The following is a 22,024-nucleotide window of genomic DNA, read 5'->3' on the forward strand; positions in this document are numbered from 1 at the left end:
CTTGTTTTTGTGGTGGAATGTCATCAGTTAAGGCAGGAACCGGCCATCTAGATGTGTACGTGCAAGTCCCAAGTGATATGATAGCTTAGCTTAAGCTCAACGGCCTGACATTTACTATGATGAATCTAGGTATGGCTGTCTTTGTATTTATACTTCTTGGAGTTTGTTGAGTTTCTTGAATCCATAAATTAATGTTTACACCAAGTTTGATAAGTTTCCAGCCATTAATGCTTCAAAAATTTTTCTATTCCTTTCTCTCCTTTCCCCAGAGTCCTATTACACATATGTTTGTTTGCTTGATGTTAATCAGCTGGCCTCAGAGGCTCTTTTCTTTTTTTTGGGATGGAGTCTCGCTGTGTCGCCCAGGCTGGAGTGCAGTGGTGCAATCTTGGCTCACTGCAAGCTCCGCCTCCCGGGTTCACGCTGTTCTCCTGCCTCAGCCTCCCCAGCAGCTGGGACTACAGGTACATGCCATCACGCCCGGCTAATTTTTGTATTTTTAGTAGAGACGGGGTCTCACTGTGTTGGCCAGGATTGTCTCGATCTGCTGACCTTGTGATCCACCTGCCTCAGCATCCCAAAGTGCCGGGATTACAGGTGTGAGCCATTACTCCCAGCCTTTTTTTGTTTTTTTTTGTTTTTTTTTTAAGACAGAGTCTTGTCCTGTCACCCAAGCTGGAGTGCAGTGGCACAATCTGCGCTCACTGCAACCTCCACCTCCTGGGTTCAAGTGATTCTTGAGCCTTAGCCTCCTGAGTAGCTGAGATTACAGGCGCACACCACTATGCCCAGCTAATTTTTGTATTTTTAATAGAGACACGGCCTCACCATGTTGGCCAGGCTGGTCTCGAACTGCCGACTTCAAGTGAGCCACCTGCCTCAGCCTTCCAAAGTGCTGAGGTTGCAGGCATGAGCCATTGCACCCATCCAATCACTTTTCATTCTGGATCATACACTTTATCAATAGAAAATAACTCCTTTTAGGCCGGGCGCGGTGGCTCACGCCTGTAATCCCAGCACTTTGGGAGGCCGAGGTGGGCGGATCAGGAGGTCAGGAGATCCAGACCATCCTGGCTAACACAGTGAAATCCCGTCTCTACTAAAAATACAAAAAAATTAGCCGGGTGTGGTGGCAGGCGCCTGTAGTCCCAGCTACTCAGAGAGGCTGAGGCAGGAGAATGGCGTGAACCCGGGAGGTGGAGCTTGCAGTGAGCAGAGATTGAGCCACTGCACTCCAGCCTGGGCGATAGCGAGACTCCATCTTAAAAAAAAAAAAAAAAGAAAATAACTCCTTTTGTCCAAAGTAATGCTATATGCTTTAAATCCAGTTTTCTCTAATATCAAATTTGCCCTGATTTTTGTGTATCTGCTTTTGACTGATACCTATTTCTAATCCTTTTATTTTAAAACTTGGTGTTGTTATCTTTGGAAAGTGTTTTGAAAGCTAAACAGAGCTGGATTTTGTTTGTTGACTTACCCAAGTACGTTTCACACATTTGCATAATGTTGTTATAACTGATATGCTTGGTTTTATTTAGGTCATTGTGTGATGCTTTCTGCTTTTATTTTCTATGATTCGCTGCATTTTCCTTTGCTTTTTGACCATTGCCAAATAGATTACATTTTCTTTTCCTTTCATTTTGAGCTACTTCAGTGGTTTGAAAGTTGTACATCTGGCCAGGTGCAGTGGCTCAGGCCTATAATCCCAGCACTTTGGGAGGCCGAGATGGGAAGATTGCTTGAGCACAGGGTTTCAAGACCAGCCTTGGCAACAAAGTGAGACTCCATTGCACCAAAAAATCTAAAAATTAGCTGGGTATGGTGTGGCGCAGGCCTGTGGTCCCAGCTACTCAGGAAGCTGAGGCAGGAGGATTGCTTGAGCCCGGGAGGTCAAGGCTGCAGTGAGTCAAGATTGTGCCACTGCACTCCAGCCTGGGCAACAGAGTCAGACCCTGTCTCAGAAACAAAACAATACAAAAAAAGAAACAGCAAGACAGGGTGCGGTGGCTCCCATCTGTAATCCCAGCACTTTTGGAGGCCAAGGCGGGTGGATCACCTGAAGTGAGGCTTTCAAGACCAGCCTGACCAATATGGTGAAACCCCGTCTCTACTAAAAATACAAAAATTAGCCAGCCGTGGTGGCACATGCCTGTAATCCCAGCTACTTGGGAGGCTGAGGCAGGAGAATCACTTGAACCTGGGAGGCGGAGGTTGTAGTGAGCCAAGATCACGCCACTGCACTCCAGCCTGGGTGACAAAGCGACTGTCTCAAAAAATAAACCAACACACAAATGAAAGAAACAGCGGCCCAGATAAAAGGAGACATGTGACCGTGGATGGCCGAGGCTGCCCGTCTTGGCCCCCCAAAGTGCTGGGATTACAGGCGTGAGCCACTACGCCCAGCCAGAAAGCCCATTTTGTAACCCACTTTTGGTAGCCATGTACGTGGGCAGCTTGGACAATATCTGTGGGTCCACTTGGAGGGAAGGAGGCCAGAAGGCTTGAGGGACATCTGAGTGGCATGGAGGTGACAAGGCTCTGGGAGGGCAGCAGACACTCTTGAACGCCAAGGCATGGTCAATGCCTCGTGCAGTGAGCAGCGACTCTGTGTCAGGCACTTCTCTGAACACATCCCACGTGTGAACTCATTCGCTTCCCACACAGCAACCCTCCGAGGTAGGCCCTATCATCATCTACATTGCAGAGATGAGGAAACTGAAGCACAGAGAAGTTAAGTGATGTGCCCAAAGACACACAGGTGTAGGTGGCAGAGCTGGGATTGGAACCCAAGTGCTCTGGCTCCTAATCCTGGCAGGCCGGAAGCACTCCCATATGACTCCCGTGGGGCTGGGGTGGGCTCGGCAATCCTACACAAAGAAAACGATTTGGTTTTTTTTTTTTTTTTGAGATGGAGTCTCACTCTCTCACCCAGGCTGGAGTGCAGTGGTGTGATCTTGGTTCAGTGCAACCTCTGCCTCCCAGGTTCAAGCGTTTCTCCTGCCTCACCCTCCTGAGCAGCTGGGATTACAGGTGTGTACCACCAAGCCCAGCTAATTTTTTTTTTTTTTTTTTTTTTTTGAGACGGAGTCTTGCTCTGTCACCCAGGCTGGAGTGCAGTGGCATAATCTTGGCTCACTGCAAGCTCCGCCTCCTGAGTCCACGCCATTCTCCTGCCTCAGCCTCCAGAGTAGCTGGGACTACAGGCGCCTGCCACCAGGCCTGGCTAATTTTTTGTATTTTTTTTTAGTAGAGATGGGGTTTCACTGTGTTAGCCAGGATGGTCTTGATCTCCTGACCTCGTGATCTGCCCTCCTCGGCCTCCCAAAGTGCTGGGTTTACAGGCTTGAGCCACCGTGCACGGCCTTTTTTTTTTTTTTTTTTTTTGAGATGGAGTTTCGCTCTGTTGCCAAGGCTGGAGTGCAGTGGTGCAGTCTTGGCTCACTGCAACCTCCACCTCTCAGGTTCAAGCGATTCTCCTACCTCAGCCTCCTGAGTAGCTGGGATTACAGGTGCGTGCCACCACACCCGGCTAATTTTTTTGTATTTTTTAGTAGAGATGGGGTTTCAACATGTTGACCAGGCTGGTCTGGAACTCCTGACCCACCCGCCTTGGCCTCCCAAAGTGCTGGGATTACAGGCGTAGTAAACCACCGTGTCCAGCCTAATTTTTGTATTTTTAATAGAGATGGTGTTTCACCATGTTGGCCAGGCTGGTCTTGAACTCCTGGCCTCAAGTGTTCTGCCCACCTCAGCCTCCCAAAGTGCTGGGATTACGGGCATGAGCCACCACGCCCAGCCCTGTTTTGGGGGGTTTTTTGAGATGGAGTCTTGCCCTGTTGCCCAGGCTGGAGTGCAGTGGCACAATCTCGGCTCACTGCAACCTCCGCCTCCCAGATTCAAGCGGTTCTCCTGCCTCAGCCTTCTGAGTAGCTGGGATTACAGGTGCCTGCGACTATGCCCGGCTAACTTTTGTATTTTAGTAGAGACGGAGTTTCACTATATTGGCCTGGCTGGTCTTGAACTCCCGACCTCAGGTGATCCGCCCGCCTCGGCCTCCCAAAGTGCTGGGATTATAGGCATGAGCCACCACGCCCAGCCAGAAAGCCTGTTTTGTAACCCACTTTTGGTAGCCGTGTACGTGGGCAGCTTGGACAATATCTGTGGGTCTACTTGGAGGGAAGGAGGCCAGAAGGCTTGAGGGACATCTGAGTGGCATGGACATCAGGGAGTGTCAATCAGGCACTCCCTGAGTGACAAGGCTCTGGGAGGGCAGCAGACACCCTCAACGAGGGTGGAAGGTCTGCTGGGACCAGCACTGCTGAGGTTCTGGCGTCTCCGTACCTGTTTCTCCCATTTCCTCCAATGGCTCCAGAGTCCTTTGGGGGAAATACTGCTCCACCCAGACCCTGAGTGGCGTGGGCCAGGGCAGGGCATCATGGTCACCACATGGCTCCCAGCACAGGAGAGGTACAGGGCCGTCCCTCCAGGGTCAGCCTCGCTGGGCAAGCAAGCTGAGTCTACCTTGTCAGGGAGGGAGGAGGCGCATCCTGAGGGCTTAACGGGCGTGAGCGGAGGGGAACTCAGGGTCCCTCGGTGGATGATGGAGGAGCCACATGTGGGTTACAGGGACAGAGAAAAGGATGGAGAGGAAGAGACAGGGAGGCAGACACAAGGCACACTGACAGGGTCTGAGGGAGGAGGGGCTGGGGGCCTGGACTCCTGGGTCTGACAGGTACAGAGAGGAACAGACACGCTGAAAGAGACACAGAGAGGGGCCGGGTGTGGTGGCTCATGCCTGTAATCCCAACACTTTGGGAGGCCAAGCGGGGAGGATCACTTGAGCCCAGGAGTTCGAGACCAGTCTGGGCAACAAAGTGAGATTCCCCACCCCATCTCTACAAAAAAAAAAAAAAAGGAAGGGGAGAGGGGTGGAGATGGGGAAATACAGAGACACAAATATTGCCAGAAACAAAAAACAAGAAAGGGCCAGGCGCGGTAGCTCACATCTGTAATCCCAGCTCTCTGGGAGGCTGAAGCAGGAGGATCACTTGAGGCCAGCAGTTCAAGACCAGCCTGGGGAACATATGGGACCACCCCCCACCACCCCTCTGTCTCTACTTTTAAAAAATTTTTTTAAATTAACAAAACCTGACCGGGCACAGTGGCTCACGTCTATAATCCCAGCACTTTGGGAGGCCAAGGTGGGTGGATTACTTGAGGCCAGGAGTTCAAGACCAGCCTGGTCAACATGGTAAAATCCCTTCTCTACCAAAAAATACAGAAATTAGCCCAGCATGGTGACACGAGCCTGTAATCCCAGCTACTCAGGAGGCTGAGGCAGGAGAATCACTTGAACCTAGAAGGTGGAGGTTGCAGTGAGCTGAGATTGTGCCACTGCACTCCAGATACTGATGGAGAAGAAACATGAAGGCGGGGAGAGAGAAACTGTCAGAGGGAGGGGGAGAGAGGCAGTCTGAGAGATAGAGACACTGAGGTAAACCCGCCTCCTTCCTCAGCCCCACAGGCATAAGTAGGCAGAAGCTCACCCCCACGCTGACCTCCTTCTTGGTGTTCTGACAGCGGCAGCCGGTCCTCCCTCAGCTCTGTCCGCCTTCTTTTCTGCTGCTGGCCAAGCCCATTAAGCTGCTACCTTGGCCACAACTGAAGGCCCCACGCCCTGGGGAGAAAACCACTGAAGAGGCGTCCCTGCTCCCCAGCACCCCAAACCATCAATTAATATTAACGAGGGAAGGCTCCTCATTGCCTAAAGACCCCCACTGGGGCTCCGATGGAGGAGAGGCCCCGCCCCCGTGACTCAGGAGGTTAAAGGGCCTGGTGCCGGCTTGTGAGGCCAGTGTCCAGATGGCGTCCAGCAGTGGGAGGGTCACCATCCAGCTTGTGGATGAGGAGGCTGGGGTCGGAGCCGGGGGCCTGCAGCTCTTTCGGGGCCAGAGCTATGAGGCAATCCAGGCAGCCTGCCTGGATTCAGGGATCCTGTTCCGTGACCCTTACTTCCCTGCTGGCCCTGATGCCCTTGGCTATGATCAGCTGGGGCCGGACTCGGAGAAGGCCAAAGGCGTGAAATGGATGAGGCCCCATGTAAAGTGTGGCTGGGGTCTGGGCTCTGGGGTCTGAGGGAGGAGGCGCTGGAGGCATGGACTCCTGGGTCTGAGGGAGGAGGGCTGGGGGCCTGGACTCCCTGGTCTGAGGGAGGAGTGGCTGGAGGCATGGACTGGGTCTGAGGGAGGAGGGGGGCTGGAGGGATGGACTCCTGGGTCTCAGGGAGGAGGGGCTGGGGGCCTGGACTCCCTGGTCTGAGGGAGGAGGGGCTGGGGACCTGGACTTCTGGGTCTGAGGGAGGAGGGGCTGGGGCCTGGACTCCCAGGTCTGAGGGAGGAGGTGGCTACCATGGGACTGGCTCAGCACAGCTTCTGGAGACCCAGGGAAGCCATGTTCCTGCCCACAGGCTTCCAGGCCTTTCATGGGCTTGGAGGCCCTCACTCCTCTGGATGTGACCTTTCCTTGCTTTCTCGGGCTGAGGCCTGGAATCCCCCACCACCCACAGGAGTTCTGTGCTGAGCCGAAGTTCATCTGTGAAGATATGAGCCGCACAGACGTGTGTCAGGGGAGCCTGGGTGAGACCCTGAACCCACCTTGAGTCCTCAGATCCAGCCAGTTTCAGCTGGGATCCTGACAGCTCCATCCCTTGGTCCCCCCACTCCCGGCCCCTGGGTCCTTCCTCAGTCTCCTCTCTCCCTATGCGTCTCTCTCCCTCCTTCTTTCTTTCTTTTCATTCTATTCCAGAATGTCACCCATTCTGGAATACAGTGGCACCGTCATAGCTCACTGCAGCCTTAACCTCCTGGACTCAAGCAATCTTCCTGCCTCAGCCTCCCAAGTAGCTGGGACTACAGGTGCATGCCACCATGCCCAGCTAATTTTTAAATTTTCTTGTAGTGGAGTCTTGCCATGTTGGCCAGGCTGGTCTTGAACTCCTAGGCTCAAGTGATCTTCCTGCCTTGGCCTCCCAAAGTGCTGGGATTAGAGGCGTGAGCCACCGTGCCAGGCCTCCCTCCTTCCATCCTCACCTAATCCTGGCCTCTCCTCCCAGGTAACTGCTGGTTCCTTGCAGCCGCTGCCTCCCTTACTCTGTATCCCCGGCTCCTGCGCCGGGTGGTCCCTCCTGGACAGGATTTCCAGCATGGCTACGCAGGCGTCTTCCACTTCCAGGTACAGCTCAGTTCCTCTGCCCATGCCTCAGTTTCCCCCATGGTGACTTGGTGATATGGATTTTTCTTTTTTTTTTTTTTTTTTTTTTTTTGAGATGGAATCTCGCTCTGTCACCCAGGCTGGAGTGCAGTGGCACAATCTCGGCTCACTGCAACCTTTGCCCCGCCGCTGGGTTCAAGCAATTCTCTGCCTCAGCCCCCTGAGTAGCTGGGATTACAGGCACCCGCCATCATGCCCAGCTAATTTTTTTGTGTTTTTAGTAGAGACGGTGTTTCACCATCTTAGCCAGGCTGGTCTCGAACTCCTGACCTCGTGATCTGCCCGCCTCGGTCTCCCAAAGTGCTGGGATTACAGGTGTGAGCCACCACACCCGGCCGGCGATATGGATTTCATAGTTAGCACTGATTTGGGGCTGTAATTCCTGACTCTGGGACTGGCACAGCAGAGTCAGGGCCCAGAGGCAGGGCCCAAGCAGGGTTGGGGGTTGGAAGCCGAGTCTGGCCCTGCATCTTCTCCCGCCAGCTCTGGCAGTTTGGCCGCTGGATGGACGTGGTGGTGGATGACAGGCTGCCCGTGCGCGAGGGGAAGCTGATGTTCGTGCACTCGGAACAGCGGCACGAGTTCTGGGCCCCACTCCTGGAGAAGGCCTACGCCAAGTGAGGACCCCAGTTCCAACCAGCTGCAGCCCCAAGTCCCCGCAGCAGGCATCAAGCCACAGGGGGACCCACAGTCCCCTAAGCTCTGCAATCCTCCAAACACCCCACCAAGAATCCCAAACCAAGTGACAACCCACAGAACCCTCATATCACAACATCACCTGAGCAACTTCAGTCTTTTTTTTTTTTTCTTTTTCTTTTGAGACGGAGTTTCACTCACTCTGTCACCCAGGCTGGAGCGCAGTAGCGCAATCTTGGCTCACTGCAACCTCTGCCTCCCAGGTTCCAGCGATTCTCCTGTCTCAGCCTCCCAAATAGCTGGGATTACAGGTGCATACCACCATGCCTGGCTAATTTTTGTATTTTTAGTAGAGATGGGGTTTCATCATGTTAGGCTGGTCTCCAACTCCTGATCTCAGGTGATCCACCTTCCTCGGCCTCCCAAAGTACTGGGATTACAGGCATGAGCCACCGTTCTCAACTGTACCTGCAAATCTTAAACCCCTCTCTCCATCAATATTTCACACAAAACATTCTTGGAGACCCCCAGTCACCCATAATTCTTAAGGATCCTGAAATCTCATATATCAGGCCCTGGATTTGCCAAATCTGGGATTTATCCCCTTGGGTGAGCTGTAATCTTAAATTGTCTCTCCTGGTCCATTGAGAAATCTAAAGCACCCCCAAAATATTGGGTGTCATCCTGGGACCCTCAAATCTTTGCCTTTTCCCCATTCTGAGGCTCTGAAATTCCTGACAAGCCCCCATACGGATGACCCCCTAAGCGGACATCTACCAGAGGCTCAAGGTTTCAGACACAACACCAGGACTGTCAGAATTCTAACACAGCTCTCCCATGCCCCCTGCCAAACTGAAGTCCTGGTCACCCCAAGGACCACAGGCCCAATCTCCAAGGGCTTCTATGTGTGCCACAGTTTCCCCGTCAAGAGTCTGAATTTTTTTTTTTTTTTTTTTTTAAGGTGGAGTTTCGCTCTTGTTGCCCAGGCTGGAGTGCAATGGCACGATCTTGGCTCACTGCAACCTTCACCTCCCGAGTTCAAGCGATTCTTCCGTCTCAGCCTCCCGAGTAGCTAGGGTTACAGGCATGCACCACCACATCTGGCTAATTTTTGTATTTTTAGTAGAGATGGGGTTTCACTGTGTTGGCCAGGCTGGTCTCAAACTCCTGACCTCAGGTGATCCACTTGTCTCGGCTTCCCAAAGTGCTGGGATTACAGGCGTGAGCCACCATGCCCCGCCAAGAGTCTGAAATTGTTTTAGCTGGGTGTGGCAGTGTGCACCTGTGGGCCCAGCTCCTCGGGAGGCTGAGGTGTGGGAGGAGGATTGCTCGAACCTGGGAGTTTGAGGCTACAGTGAGATGAGATCATGCCAGTGCACTCCAGCCTGGGCCACAGAGTGAGACCCTGAAAAAAGTCTCAAAACTTGTGGAATTTCCCCCTGGGGATTCCACACCCTGAGATAGAGGTCCCTGCAGATCCCAGGGCAGGGGTGCCTGAGATGCTTGTACTTGCCTCAACCCTCACCCCAGATCTGCCCCCCACAGGCTCCATGGCTCCTATGAGGTGATGCGGGGCGGCCACATGAATGAGGCTTTTGTGGATTTCACAGGCGGCGTGGGAGAGGTGCTCTATCTGAGACAAAACAGCATGGGGCTCTTCTCTGCCCTGCGCCATGCCCTGGCCAAGGAGTCCCTCGTGGGCGCCACTGCCCTGGTAAGAGACCTGGACTCGCATGGGGAACCCCCACCAGGACCAGAGTACAGTCGGGTGTGGTGGCGTGGGTGGAGTGCTTCCTCTGTTCTTCTCTGCTTCTGTTACTGGCTTAGGCTCACTCATAAATCTAACTAGTCAAAAATAAATTCATTTGCTCTCATGAATCAGGAGCTTCAGGCACAGCTGGATCCAGATGCTGAGGGTGTTGCATCTGGATCCAGCATGAGGGTATGTTTATTTCTCATTCTGCATTAGTGTCACTCTCAGCCAGGCTCTCCCCTCATGGGCATAAAAGATACCCCATAGCTGCAGGTATCTCCTACCACCCCAGGGGTTATTAAAAAAAAAAAAAAAAAAAAAAAAAAAGTGCCTCTTTCTGATAATTTCAGTAAAAGTCCCAGGATTGATTCTCGTGGGCTTAGCTTAAGTCATGTGTTCATCTGTGACTCCATGACACACTCATTCATTCACTGAGTTGGTCTAACTCCTTCACTCATTCATTCACTTAAATCCTCTACTGAGTTACTGCTTCTCTTTTTCTTTCGTGTCTCTTCTGTATCTTTCTTTGTCTCTATGTCTCTGTCTGTCTCCTCTTTCCATCTATTTTTTGAGATGGAATCTTGCTCTGTCACCCGGGCTGGAGTGCAGTGGCATGATCTTGGCTCACTGTAACCTCTGTCACCCGAGTTCAAGCAATTCTCCTGTGTCAGCCTCCCGAGTAGCTGGGACTACAGGCGCCCACCACCACGCCCAGCTAATTTTTTGTATTTTTAGTAGAGATGGGGTTTCACCGTGTTAGCCAGGATGGTCTCAATCTCCTGACCTCGTGATCTGCCCGCCTCGGCCTCCCAAAGTGCTGGGATTATAGGTGCGAGCCACCACACTAGGCCCTCTTTCCATCTATTTTGTTTGTTTGTTTTTGTTTTTGGAGGCAGGATCTCATCTCACTCTATCAGCCAGGCCAGAGTACCGTAGTGTCATCATAGCTCGATAGAGCCTTGACCTCTGGGCTCAAGGGATCCTCCTGCCTCAGCCTCTGGAGTAGCTGGGACCATTGGTGTGCACCACCATGCCTGTTGAATTTTTAAATGTTTTGTAGACTTGGGGTCTTGCTATGTTGCCCAGGCTGGTCTTGGACTCCTGGCCTCAAGCAGTCCTTCCACCTTGACCTCCCTAAGTGCTGGGATTACAGGCGTGAGCCTGTACCTCCATCTCCCTTCCTCTCCCTTTCTCTCTCGCCTTCAGTCACTAACCCTGACATGGTCTCTGAGCTGCGTGCCATTCAGTTCAGTGCTCTGGTTGGCTCCTGCCTTGGTGGCAGGAGGTTGGGGGCAGGGAGGAGCAGGTGCCCTCCTGTCCCCTACCTCGGCCTCACCATCCCATCCCCTGCCCAGAGTGACCGGGGTGAGTACCGCACAGAAGAAGGCCTGGTAAAGGGGCATGCATATTCCATCACGGGCACATACAAGGTAAGTGTCCTCCCATGGGTGGGGTGGCAGGCCATGTCCAGGCATCACCGCCATTGACGATGCTGCCCCAGGTGTTCCTGGGCTTCACCAAGGTGCGGCTGCTGCGGCTGCGGAACCCATGGGGCCGTGTGGAGTGGACCGGGGCCTGGAGTGACAGGTGGGATGGGTCTGGGGTGGGTGTGGGGCTGGACCCCACCTGCCCGCCCCTCACACCGCAGTCTCTCCAGCTGCCCACGCTGGGACACACTCCCCACCGAGTGCCGCCATGCCCTGCTGGTGAGAAAGGAGGATGGCGAGTTCTGGTGAGTTCGTCAGGGTCCCAGCTCTGCCTCTGGGAGGGTCTCTGTGCCAAGGGGTTCAGGGAGGGCGAGCCCCAATTGAAGGATGGGTCCTAATGGGGAGAAACTGTGTACATCGGTGGTAATTTTGGGGCCAGGTTCTATTTTGGGAAATCAAGGAAGAATTGGTAGTAATATTAGAGAGCCTCTGATTGGAGTGGGTTTAAAAAAGTAGTAATATTAGGGGAATTTGAAGGCATAGTTATCTGTGGAGGGTTGAAAGGGATGGGCAGTATTTAGGGCAGTGGAGGAAGGCTTGGTGATATTTGGGGCATTTCTTGAGATTTGGCAATGTTGAGGGGCTGAAGGATACTTGTTGGTAATTCAGAGTCTGAGGGTCTTGCTATTTGGGGGTTGGTGGCAATTTAACGATATTTGGGGGCAGCTTGTGAATCTTGGCGATTTGTGGGGCATGTCTGAGGACTTGGAGGAATTTGGGGGAGCTAGAGGCCCAGCCATTTGGGGGTCATTTCTGGAGCCTGAAGGGTATTTGGCAATATTTAAGAAATGTGAGGGGCTTTGGGACCTGGGAGTCATTTCTGGGATCTTGGGACCCCCTCAAGGTGGGGCCGGGCAGGGTCTGACTGGGCCACCGTGCAGGATGGAGCTGCGGGACTTCCTCCTCCATTTCGACACGGTGCAGATCTGCTCGCTGAGCCCGGAGGTGCTGGGCCCCAGCCCGGAGGGGGGCGGCTGGCACGTCCACACCTTCCAAGGCCGCTGGGTGCGCGGCTTCAACTCTGGAGGGAGCCAGCCTAATGCTGGTGAGGCCTGAGGGGCCCTGAAAGGTTGCCGGGGTGGGGGGTGCTGTGGCCCGCTGGGAAACCCCCTTTCTTCCTCCACCCTTAGAAACCTTCTGGACCAATCCTCAGTTCCGTTTAACGCTGCTGGAGCCCGACGAGGAGGAGGACGAGGATGAGGAAGGGCCCTGGGGGGGCTGGGGGGCTGCAGGAGCGTGGGGCCCAGCGCGGGGGGGCCGCACGCCCAAGTGCACGGTCGTTCTGTCCCTCATCCAGCGCAACCGGCGGCGCCTGAGAGCCAAGGGCCTCACTTACCTCACCGTGGGCTTCCATGTATTCCAGGTGAGGTCCTGGGCAGAGCTGGGGCTTGAGGGAACCCGGAGGGTGGAAGGGCGGGGCCAAGGAGCAGGGGAGGCATGGAGGGGCGTGGTAAGAGGGGAGGTGTGGAGGGCGGGGCCAAGGGGGAGGAGGGGAGTGCTGGCGGGGGGACTGAGGGGGATGGGGAGGTGTGGAGGAGCCGGGGCCAAGAGGGGACGGCGCGGGAGGGGAGTAGGGGGCGAGTAGGGCTGGGGGCCAGGTCTCAGAGGGAAGAGGGAGCTAAGGGAATGAGAGGGAGAGGCTCAGGGACAGACTGACGGGCCGAGGTTAAGGACAGAGAGAGGCTGGGGGTTAGAAGGGCCAGAGGGGGAACCAAGGAGACGGAGAAGGCGCTGAGAGCGCAGATGGGGAAGGAAGGGTTGGGGAGGGGTCGGCGAGGGCCTGGGTCGGGGACTGCGGGGCAAAGGTTCAATAAGGGTCTAATAGGACGAAGAAGGAGGGAGAGGGCAGAGAGGTGAGGAGAGGCAGGGAGGGGACTCTGAGCGGTGGCCACTTCTCCCCTGCCCCGACGCCCCCCGCTCCCCTGCCCCGACGCCCCCCGCTCCCCTGCCCCGACGCCCCCCGCTCCCCTGCCCCGACGCCCCCCGCTCCCCTGCCCCGACGCCCCCCGCTCCCCTGCCCCGACGCCCCCCGCTCCCCTGCCCCGACGCCCCCCGCTCCCCTGCCCCGACGCCCCCCGCTCCCCTGCCCCGACGCCCCCGCTCCCCTGCCCCGACGCCCCCCGCTCCCTGCCCCGACGCCCCCCTCCCTGCCCCGACGCCCCCCCCCTGCCCCGACGCCCCCGCTCCCCTGCCCGACGCCCCCCGCTCCCCTGCCCCGACGCCCCCCGCTCCCCTGCCCCGACGCCCCCCGCTCCCCTGCCCCGACGCCCCCCGCTCCCCTGCCCCGACGCCCCCCGCTCCCCTGCCCCGACGCCCCCCGCTCCCCTGCCCCGACGCCCCCCCGCTCCCCTGCCCCCCCCCCCCCCCCCCGACGCCCCCCCCCCGCTCCCCTGCCCCGACGCCCCCCCGCTCCCCTGCCCCGACGCTCCTTGCTCTTGCTTCTTTCAGATTCCAGAGGAGGTGAGTCTGGGATAGGGTCAACCGGCCCTGGGGCTTGGTCAGCCTGTGCTGAGGATGGGGGGCAGAGCTGGGGTCCAGGGGCAGGGGAGGCGTGGACGGGGGTTGGGCAGGGTGGACGGGGCGGGCTGGAAGATGCGGGGCTGAATGGCCGGGGGTGAGCCTGGTCCGTGGTCACGCCGCCCGGTCCCCAGCTGCTGGGCCTCTGGGACTCCCCGCGCAGCCGCGCGCTTCTGCCCCGGCTGCTGCGCGCCGACCGCTCGCCCCTCAGCGCCCGCCGCGACGTGAGCCGCCGCTGCCGTCTGCGCCCTGGCCACTACCTGGTGGTGCCTAGCGCCGCCCACGCCGGCGATGAGGCCGACTTCACTCTGCGTGTCTTCTCCGAGCGCCGCCACACGGCCGTGTGAGCCCCGGGCACCCAAATCTGACTCCATCCCTGCCTAGACAGACCCCGAGACCCCGAGACCCCGAGACCCCGAGACCCCGAGACCTGACCCGCCCCCAGAACCCCCGCCCGGCGAGAATGAGGCCAGGGCTCCACGGTCCCCACGCGATTCCCCACGCGATTCCCCACGCGATTCCCCACGCGATTCCCCACGCGATTCCCCACGCGATTCCCCACCTGAGACCCCACGCGATTCCTCACGCGATTCCTCACGCGATTCCTCACGCGATTCCTCACGCGATTCCTCACGCGATTCCTCACGCGATTCCTCACCTGAGACCCCACGCGATTCCTCACGCGATTCCTCACGCGATTCCTCACGCGATTCCTCACGCGATTCCTCACCTGAGACCCCACGCGATTCCTCACCTGAGACCCCACGCGATTCCTCACCTGAGACCCCACGCGATTCCTCACCTGAGACCCCACGCGATTCCTCACCTGAGACCCCACGCGATTCCTCACGCGATTCCTCACGCGAGACCCCCACGCGATTCCTCACGCGAGACCCCCACGCGATTCCTCACGCGAGACCCCCACGCGATTCCTCACGCGAGACCCCCACGCGATTCCTCACGCGAGACCCCCACGCGATTCCTCACCTGAGGCCCCACGCGATTCCTCACCTGAGGCCCCACGCGATTCCTCACGCGAGACCCCACGCGATTCCTCACGCGAGACCCCACGCGATTCCTCACGCGATTCCTCACGCGATTCCTCACCTGAGACCCCACGCGATTCCTCACGCGATTCCTCACGCGATTCCTCACCTGAGACCCCACGCGATTCCTCACGCGATTCCTCACGCGATTCCTCACGCGATTCCTCACGCGATTCCTCACGCGATTCCTCACGCGATTCCTCACGCGATTCCTCACCTGAGACCCCACGCGATTCCTCACCTGAGACCCCACGCGATTCCTCACCTGAGACCCCACGCGATTCCTCACCTGAGACCCCACGCGATTCCTCACCTGAGACCCCACGCGATTCCTCACCTGAGACCCCACGCGATTCCTCACCTGAGACCCCACGCGATTCCTCACCTGAGACCCCACGCGATTCCTCACCTGAGACCCCACGCGACTCCTCACGCGATTCCTCACGCGATTCCTCACCTGAGTCCCCACGCGACTCCTCACCTGAGTCCCCACGCGACTCCTCACCTGAGTCCCCACGCGACTCCTCACCTGAGACCCCGTCCCACACAGCCCCAGCTGGGGCAAACAGCCCCCTCCCAACTTCCCATCTGTAATTTGCAGGGAGATCGACGACGTGATCAGCGCAGACCTGCAGGCTCTCCAGGTGGGGACTGTTCCGCGAGGGGCGGGATGGGGTGGGGGTCTTGGCCAGCACTAAACTTCCCCTATGCTGCAGGGCCCCTACTTGCCCCTGGAGCTGGGGTTGGAGCAGCTGTTTCAGGAGCTGGCTGGAGAGGTGAGGAGGGGAATTGGGCTGAGGGAGCATCCCGCTGCGGCCTCCCCTTGGGGACCCCCCTTCCTCCACCCCCAGCATCTCAGGTGTCTCATTTTGCTTGCTTTTTCCTCCCTCTGGGCTTAAATCTCATGATCTTTTCTTGAAATGCTCACAGCTCCTCCCTGCCTCAGGGTCTTGGGCTCAGTCCATACCCTCTCCCAGGACCACCCTCTCCCTCCTGACACTTCCTGCCAGGCTCAGGCCTCATCTAAGGTGCCCAGCCCTGGAAGCTCAGGCCTCAAGGTGCCCAGCCCTGGAAGCTCTCCCTGACCCTCCCCCAGGCCGGTCTGCTGGCCTCCCACCAGCTGTCACAGCCCAGTGCTTCCCCCGTCACAGCCCTGGCCCCGTGGGGACAGGTCTGTCTCCCCCACTCCTGGAGCTAGGGCTCTGAGGCTCTGTGGATCTGTCAGCCCCTGCCGTGTCCCTAGCACAGGGCTTGGCCCAGAGCAGCTGGATGAGTAAATGGCCTCACAAGCCCTTTTTCCTGGACTAGGAGGAAGAACTCAATGCCTCTCAGCTCCAGGCCTTACTAAGCATTGCCCTGGAGCCTGGTGAGTTGGCTGGGATGGGGGCAGGAGGAGGGGTCTTAGCCAGGGGTCCTGCAACCAGAGCCAGTGCTACCCTATGTCTATGAACCCACCGTGCTGCTGGGAGTTGGGCTCAGGAAGCCAGGGCTCAGCCTGGCAGCATCTCCCTGTAGGGGATCTTGTGTGGACCCCGTGACCTGGGCCACGGCTGCTCGCAAGCTCCCCTTCCGCTGAAAGGCAAGGCTGCCTTGAGCACAGACTGGGCACTCCCTGCCTGGATTTGAATCCCAGCTCTGCTAGGCGCAGCAGTCACTGGCTCCCTGTGCCTCGGCTTCTAGAATATGGGACTGACAACATCACCTGCTTAAGGGAGTCATATCCACACAGCCCTTAAAGTGGTGGCCAGAATGCAGGAAGCGCTGTGGTTTGATTTTGTTTTTCCTGTAGCCAGGGCCCACACCCGCACCCCCAGAGAGATCGGGCTCAGGACCTGTGAGCAGCTGCTGCAGTGTTTCGGGGTACATGGGGGGCAGTGCCTGGGTGAGGGAGGGAGTGGGGAAGGGGACGCTGGGGTCTCTCCCCTTCTGGAGAGATTGACCTTAACCAGATACCCCCCACCCCCAACACAGCATGGGCAAAGCCTGGCCTTACACCACTTCCAGCAGCTCTGGGGCTACCTCGTGGAGTGGCAGGTGAGGTGGGAGACTGGGCCTCTTCCCAGAAAGAGAGAAACCTTTACTAACAGAGACATAGGCACCCTGTGGGCTATCAGGGCCCTAGGGAACAAGGGGGTATTGGACTATGCTGGCTTGGAGAGATCGGGCTGGGATATCCCTGCCCCCACCCAGCCTCAGCTTGTCCTCTGGGTCATTGCCCTTAATTCCGATTTTACAGATTGGGAAACAGAAGTTCAAAGTGGTTAGGCTGCTTGCTGGGGGTCCACACCAGAAGAGGGAGTTGGGATGGGCACCAGGCTGTCTTGCCTGGGAGGCCCCATTGGCAGCCCTCTTCAGGGCCTGGGGGGTAGCCCTGACTCATCCTTCCTGCCCAGGCCATATTCGACAAGTTTGATGAGGACGCCTCTGGAACCATGAACTCCTACGAGCTGAGGCTGGCGCTGAATGCAGCAGGTGTGGACAGGGTCCTGGGGTGGTCGTGGGGACAGGACCTGTTCTCTCCCATCCCATCGTTTCCAAGTCCCCCTTGCTCAGCTGTGGCCGTCTGCACCGCGGCCATCCACAAGCCCACACCTTAGCTTGTTGCCAGTCCCTGGCAGGGGTTGGGTGACCCTGAAAGAGGCCAAATAAGGAAGAAGGAGGGCAAGGGGTGTGTGTGGGATGGGGAGGACATGAAAGGGGGATGTGCCTGGTAGGGTGCTGGGGGAGAGAGGAGAGGCCCCTCTAGGAAGGGGAATATTTAGGAGCTGGTGTCTGAGAGGCTCTGGCCCCTAGGGCAGCATGGTAGAATGTTCTGGATTCTGGTGCACCGGGGTTGGAATCCTCACTCTACTGACTCCAGGAGGGGCCCTGGGCACTTGACTTCATCTCTTTGAGCCTCTGTTTTCCTCTAAAATGGCCAGGGCCTGGTGTAGTGGCTCACACCTATGGTCCCAGCTACTCAGGAGGCTGAGGCTTAAGGATGGCTTGAGCCCGGGAGGCTGAGGCTTAAGGATGGCTTGAGCCCGGGAGGCTGAGGCTTAAGGATGGCTTGAGCCCGGGAGGCTGAGGCTGCAGTGAGCCGTGACTGTGCCTGGGCGACAGAGCAAGAGCCTGCCTCTCAAAAAAAAAAAAAAAAGCCAGTACACAGGGTGGTGAGGAGTCGTCCACGCACTGCAGGGCATAGCACTTAGTGATCGGAGAACGCAGCTTTCATTACCAAAAGCCCCAAAGACAGCCGGCCAATGGCCTCTGCTACTAGGCTGAGTTCCTCTTGATGAGCTGGAACAAGCCCAGCACAACATCCTAACCAAGAAATGGAGCCAGAAAGGCTTTCCATGGGCTCCAAGGCAGATGAGACAGTACAGGACGGTGACCCTCATGTGGAGGGGATTTGGAGAGTGGGCTGCGGTCAGAACTTGGAGTTCCCAGATCCCCAACCCCACTCCGGGCCTGTCTGCCACCACACATAGAGGGAGCCACAGGGAGATGGGGGCTGGGGTGACTGACGGGGAGTCTGAGAGCCAGAGGGAGAGGGTTTGGGTGTGGCTGTGAGTGTGAGACCCAGAGAAAGTGGTCAAGTGTCCAAGGATGTGGAAGAAAAGAGCCAGCCGGGCGTGGTGGCTCACGCCTGTAATGCCAGCACTTTGGGAGGCTGAGGCAGGCAGATTGCTTGAGCCTAGGAGTTCAAGACCAGCCTGGGCAACAGGGCGAGACCCCTTCTCTACAAAAAATAAAAAAGCCAGGTGTGGTGGCGCTCACCTATAGCCCCAGCTACTTGAGAGGATCGCACTCACCCTGCCCCTCTGCACAGGTCACTGCAGCCAGTACCTGGATGGGGGCAAGGGAGTCATCTGCTTGAGCCCAGGAGTCCAAGACCAGCCTCAGCAACATAGTGAGACCTCATCTCTATTTAAAAAAAAAAAAAAGGGCCGGCCACCGTGGCTCATGCCTGTAATCTCAGCACTTCGGGAGGCTGAGGCAGGTGGATCACCTGAGGTCAGGAGTTCGAGACCAGCCTGGCCAACATGGCAAAACCCCCATCTCTACTAAAACTATGAAAATTAGTCGGGTGTGGTGGTGCATGCCTGTAATCCCAGCTACTTGGGAGGCTGAGACAGGAGAATCTCTTGAACCCGGGAGGCAGAGGTTGCAGTGAGCCAAGATCATGCCATTGTACTCCAGCCTGGGCAACAGAGCAAGACTATGTCTCAAAAACAACAACAACAAAAAAAAACAGCCCAAGTCAAAGGGGGGGGAAATGGGGTCAGAGACAGCCAAGGATTGGGAGACGTGGGGCAGAGAGGAAGAGGCTGGGCTGGAGATAGACAGGAGTGGAGGTGAGGGAGCAAGGACTCACAGCAGGGGGCAGGTGGCAGGCTTGTGTTCACGCATCTGGCACCACTGAGTGCCTGTTACATGCCAGGAGTTATTCCAGGAAGAAGGAAACTGATAAAGTGCCCTTGAGAATTTCTCAAACGAGAACTCCTGCAGGGGCAGCTGAGGGGCTCCAGCTCCTTCTCGGGTCCTTCCACCCCATCTGGCTGGGTTTCCCCATAGCCCTGGGCACGGCAGCCTCTACCCCTATGCCCAAGGGCAGATGAATGCCAGAGGGAGAGTGACCTGGGGCAGGTCACACGGGCAGGAAGAGGCTGCAGGCCACCTGACCTCCTGTTAAACAGCACCTGGCACTGGGCACAGCATGGAATGGCACTTACTTGGTAGATATTTGTGAAGAGAATGAACACACAGAGTGGAGGTGAAGATGGGCTTTGGAAGCAGCAGAAGCCCATGAAGCGGTCCTCAGAACTGGGTTTGGCCCAAAGGAGGTCATCAGGCATGACCTTGCATCTCAGAAGGGGTCAAGAACCCATTGTTTTGGGTTGTTAGAAGCCTCCAATGAGACTCCACAGCAGACATGGTTTCTCAGCTTTAGAAATCGCCTCTGAGGTAGACTGTAAAGAAACTGACTCCATATGGGATTGACGGTATTTTTTGCTGCACAGAAATATCCTCCAGTGCCCACTGGCAAGGAGAAAGCCCCACAGGATTTAAGGAGTAACAGTACCCACACATTGAGTCACGTGTCAGACGCTGTCCTGAGCGCTCTGTCTTCACACCCTATGGGTCGGAGCTGTCTTAGTGCCCGTTTGATGGATGAGGAAACAGGCTCAGAGGATTGAAGGGATCAGCCCCTGCTCACCCTGCTGGGATGGGGCAGAGTTGGAGTGTGACACCCTGTGGCATCCGTGTCCTCCCTGAGGAGGTGGGATGGGGATGCAATGCCAAGGTGGGTTCCCTGAGCTGCTGGGCTCAGAAGCAGCCTCACCCTAGGCTTCCACCTGAACAACCAGCTGACCCAGGCCCTCACCAGCCGCTACCGGGATAGCCGTCTGCGTGTGGACTTCGAGCGGTTTGTGTCCTGTGTGGCCCAGCTTACCTGCATCTTCTGTGAGTACCACCCCTGGCACGGTGGGGCATGGGGGGAAGGGGTACAGGGACTGGTGGGCACTCACCCTGCCCCTCTCTGCACAGGCCACTGCAGCCAGCACCTGGATGGGGGTGAGGGGGTCATCTGCCTGACCCACAGACAGGTAAGCCAGGTGGGAGGGACAGGGCGGCTCAGGCTGTCCCAGGAGCTCCCTGCCTCAAGCCACTGTCTTCCTTCTCTTCCTTAGTGGATGGAGGTGGCCACCTTCTCCTAGGATCTCAGGACAGGCGCACCTGCTGCTCGGGGCAGGGTTGCTGAGCAAGACCCCCTCCCTAGGCCTTGCCTGGCACGGGTGCTGCTCTCTCTGGCATCCACCTGCCTGGGGCTGGTCTCTGGCCCTCACTGCTCATGGCCGGGCGACCACTCTGGCCTGTGTACTCCTCACTCAGAAACAAGAACAGCGACAGCCCCTCTTGAGCAGATGACACGAGCTAGTCCATGTTGACAGTTTAAGACAGTGCTAGCTCTGCCCTGGCTCTCTTAGGAGGTGGAGGACAGACACGGGAGAGAGAAAAAAAGATGACACTGCAGGAATCCTTCTTAAAAATATTACATGTTTTATTGTCCTGTCCCCAGAGGGTGGTTTATCCAGAAACCGAGAAAAAAAAATCAGAATAAACTCAAAAAAAAAAAAAAAAAAAAAAAAGGGTAGGGGGAGCAAAACTATCAACCACCAGGCAGCCAGGCCAGCAGCCCACCTCCACCTCTGGAGGGTCCCCAGAGACCCATGCCCGACGCAGACCCAGAGGAGCATCAGCAAGGGGCCCGGGCAGAGAATCGGCTATGTCTTCATTATGAGAGCAGGAGAGACGGCAGGGATACGTTGCTAGGTGAATATATATTTATATAATAAATCCGTAAGTTAATAAAGTAAATAGTAATTCTCTGAAAGTTTTTAATTTTTTATAGTTTTTTTGTTTTTTTTTTTGTTTGTTTTTGTTGTTTTGTGTTTTTTTTCCTTTTTTTTTTTTTTTGGTTCTTAGAAAATCTGAGACACGTGAGGCCAGACAAAGCAAGGCCGGGGTTGGTGGGATGGAGTAGGGCTCAGGGGGACCTGGTCTGCCAACTCAGCTCTGCTGTGAAAGCGGGGGTGCTCGTTGGGGCCCCCATCTCCTGGCAATGGCAAGTGAGTCTGGAGCAGGGAGGGGAGAGGGGCTGGGTGGGTACCCAGCCGTCAGGTGGCGCCCTCTGCTGGCCCCTCGCATGGCCCAGGCGGTTCCTGGACAAGGCACATGGGGCTTTGGCCTGGATGGGGGAGGCCTTGAAGAGACCTGGGTGTGGTGAGGCATCCCCAGGGCATGGAAGGGACCGGTTGTGCTGTGGGAATCCACTGGCCCCTCCTTGGTTAAAAAAGCACAATACATCATACATATTTACCAGACCAGAAGCACTGGCCCCAAGTCTCCCCAACCTGGTCGGGGGAACCTCCTGGCCAATCCACAGAGAGGAGAGAGCCTGCCCCAGCCCCTCCCTGCCCACCCACCCACCCTGGAGGACTGCAGAGAGTGCTTTGCATAGATACAGAGTGGAGGAACGGGACTATGGGGCTGCCCCGGCCCCTCCTGGAGGCCGTAGGGGGTGTTGGGTCGGGTCTCTCTGGGGCCTCACAGGTCGCTCTCGCCATACAGGGCCGTGGAGAAGGACTTGTAGTCGAGGGCGCCGGGTACGGCGTCAGGACCCTGGTATGGCGCCATGCGGGCGATGCAGTACTCAGCCTGGTCGGGGGGCAGCTCTCTCCGCAGCTCCTCAGCTGTGATGAAGTTCTGGGGCAGGCAGGATGGGACTCTGAGCCATCCCCACCCACACACTGGCCCCCTCAGCCCCCATG

At 56.9% G+C, this 22,024-nt stretch overlaps 2 protein-coding genes across 6 annotated transcripts in view; one reads left to right on the forward strand and one right to left on the reverse strand.

Moving 5' to 3' along the window:
* Positions 1-5,553: 5,553 nt before the first annotated feature.
* On the forward strand, positions 5,554-20,852 carry CAPN12 (calpain 12). The gene is made up of 21 exons (XM_030822219.1): positions 5,554-6,099; positions 6,566-6,635; positions 7,112-7,230; positions 7,753-7,886; positions 9,451-9,619; positions 11,014-11,088; positions 11,160-11,245; positions 11,316-11,390; positions 12,027-12,190; positions 12,276-12,508; positions 13,594-13,605; positions 13,797-14,005; positions 15,310-15,352; positions 15,425-15,484; positions 16,017-16,074; positions 16,498-16,568; positions 16,680-16,742; positions 17,102-17,180; positions 20,040-20,156; positions 20,241-20,299; positions 20,384-20,852. The coding sequence occupies exons 1-21, from the start codon at positions 5,863-5,865 to the stop codon at positions 20,408-20,410; spliced, it is 2,160 nt and encodes a 719-aa protein (XP_030678079.1). The 5' UTR covers positions 5,554-5,862; the 3' UTR covers positions 20,411-20,852.
* The window catches only part of ACTN4 (actinin alpha 4), an 83,050-nt gene continuing 81,756 nt past the window's right edge, over positions 20,731-22,024 (reverse strand). For 3 of the 5 annotated variants that reach the window (XM_003252651.4, XM_012510367.2, XM_030822218.1), the window contains one exon: positions 20,737-21,959. In XM_003252651.4, the coding sequence (XP_003252699.1) occupies positions 21,801-21,959 (159 nt within the window). In that variant the 3' untranslated portion in view covers positions 20,737-21,800. Of the gene's footprint in view, positions 21,960-22,024 lie in introns of all 5 variants that reach the window. The other 2 variants (XM_003252652.4, XM_030822217.1) reach the window with 1 other exon arrangement.

The sequence above is a fragment of the Nomascus leucogenys genome, chromosome 11 (genome assembly GCF_006542625.1).
Source record: "Nomascus leucogenys isolate Asia chromosome 11, Asia_NLE_v1, whole genome shotgun sequence".
NCBI classification, from domain to species: Eukaryota; Metazoa; Chordata; class Mammalia; order Primates; family Hylobatidae; genus Nomascus; species Nomascus leucogenys.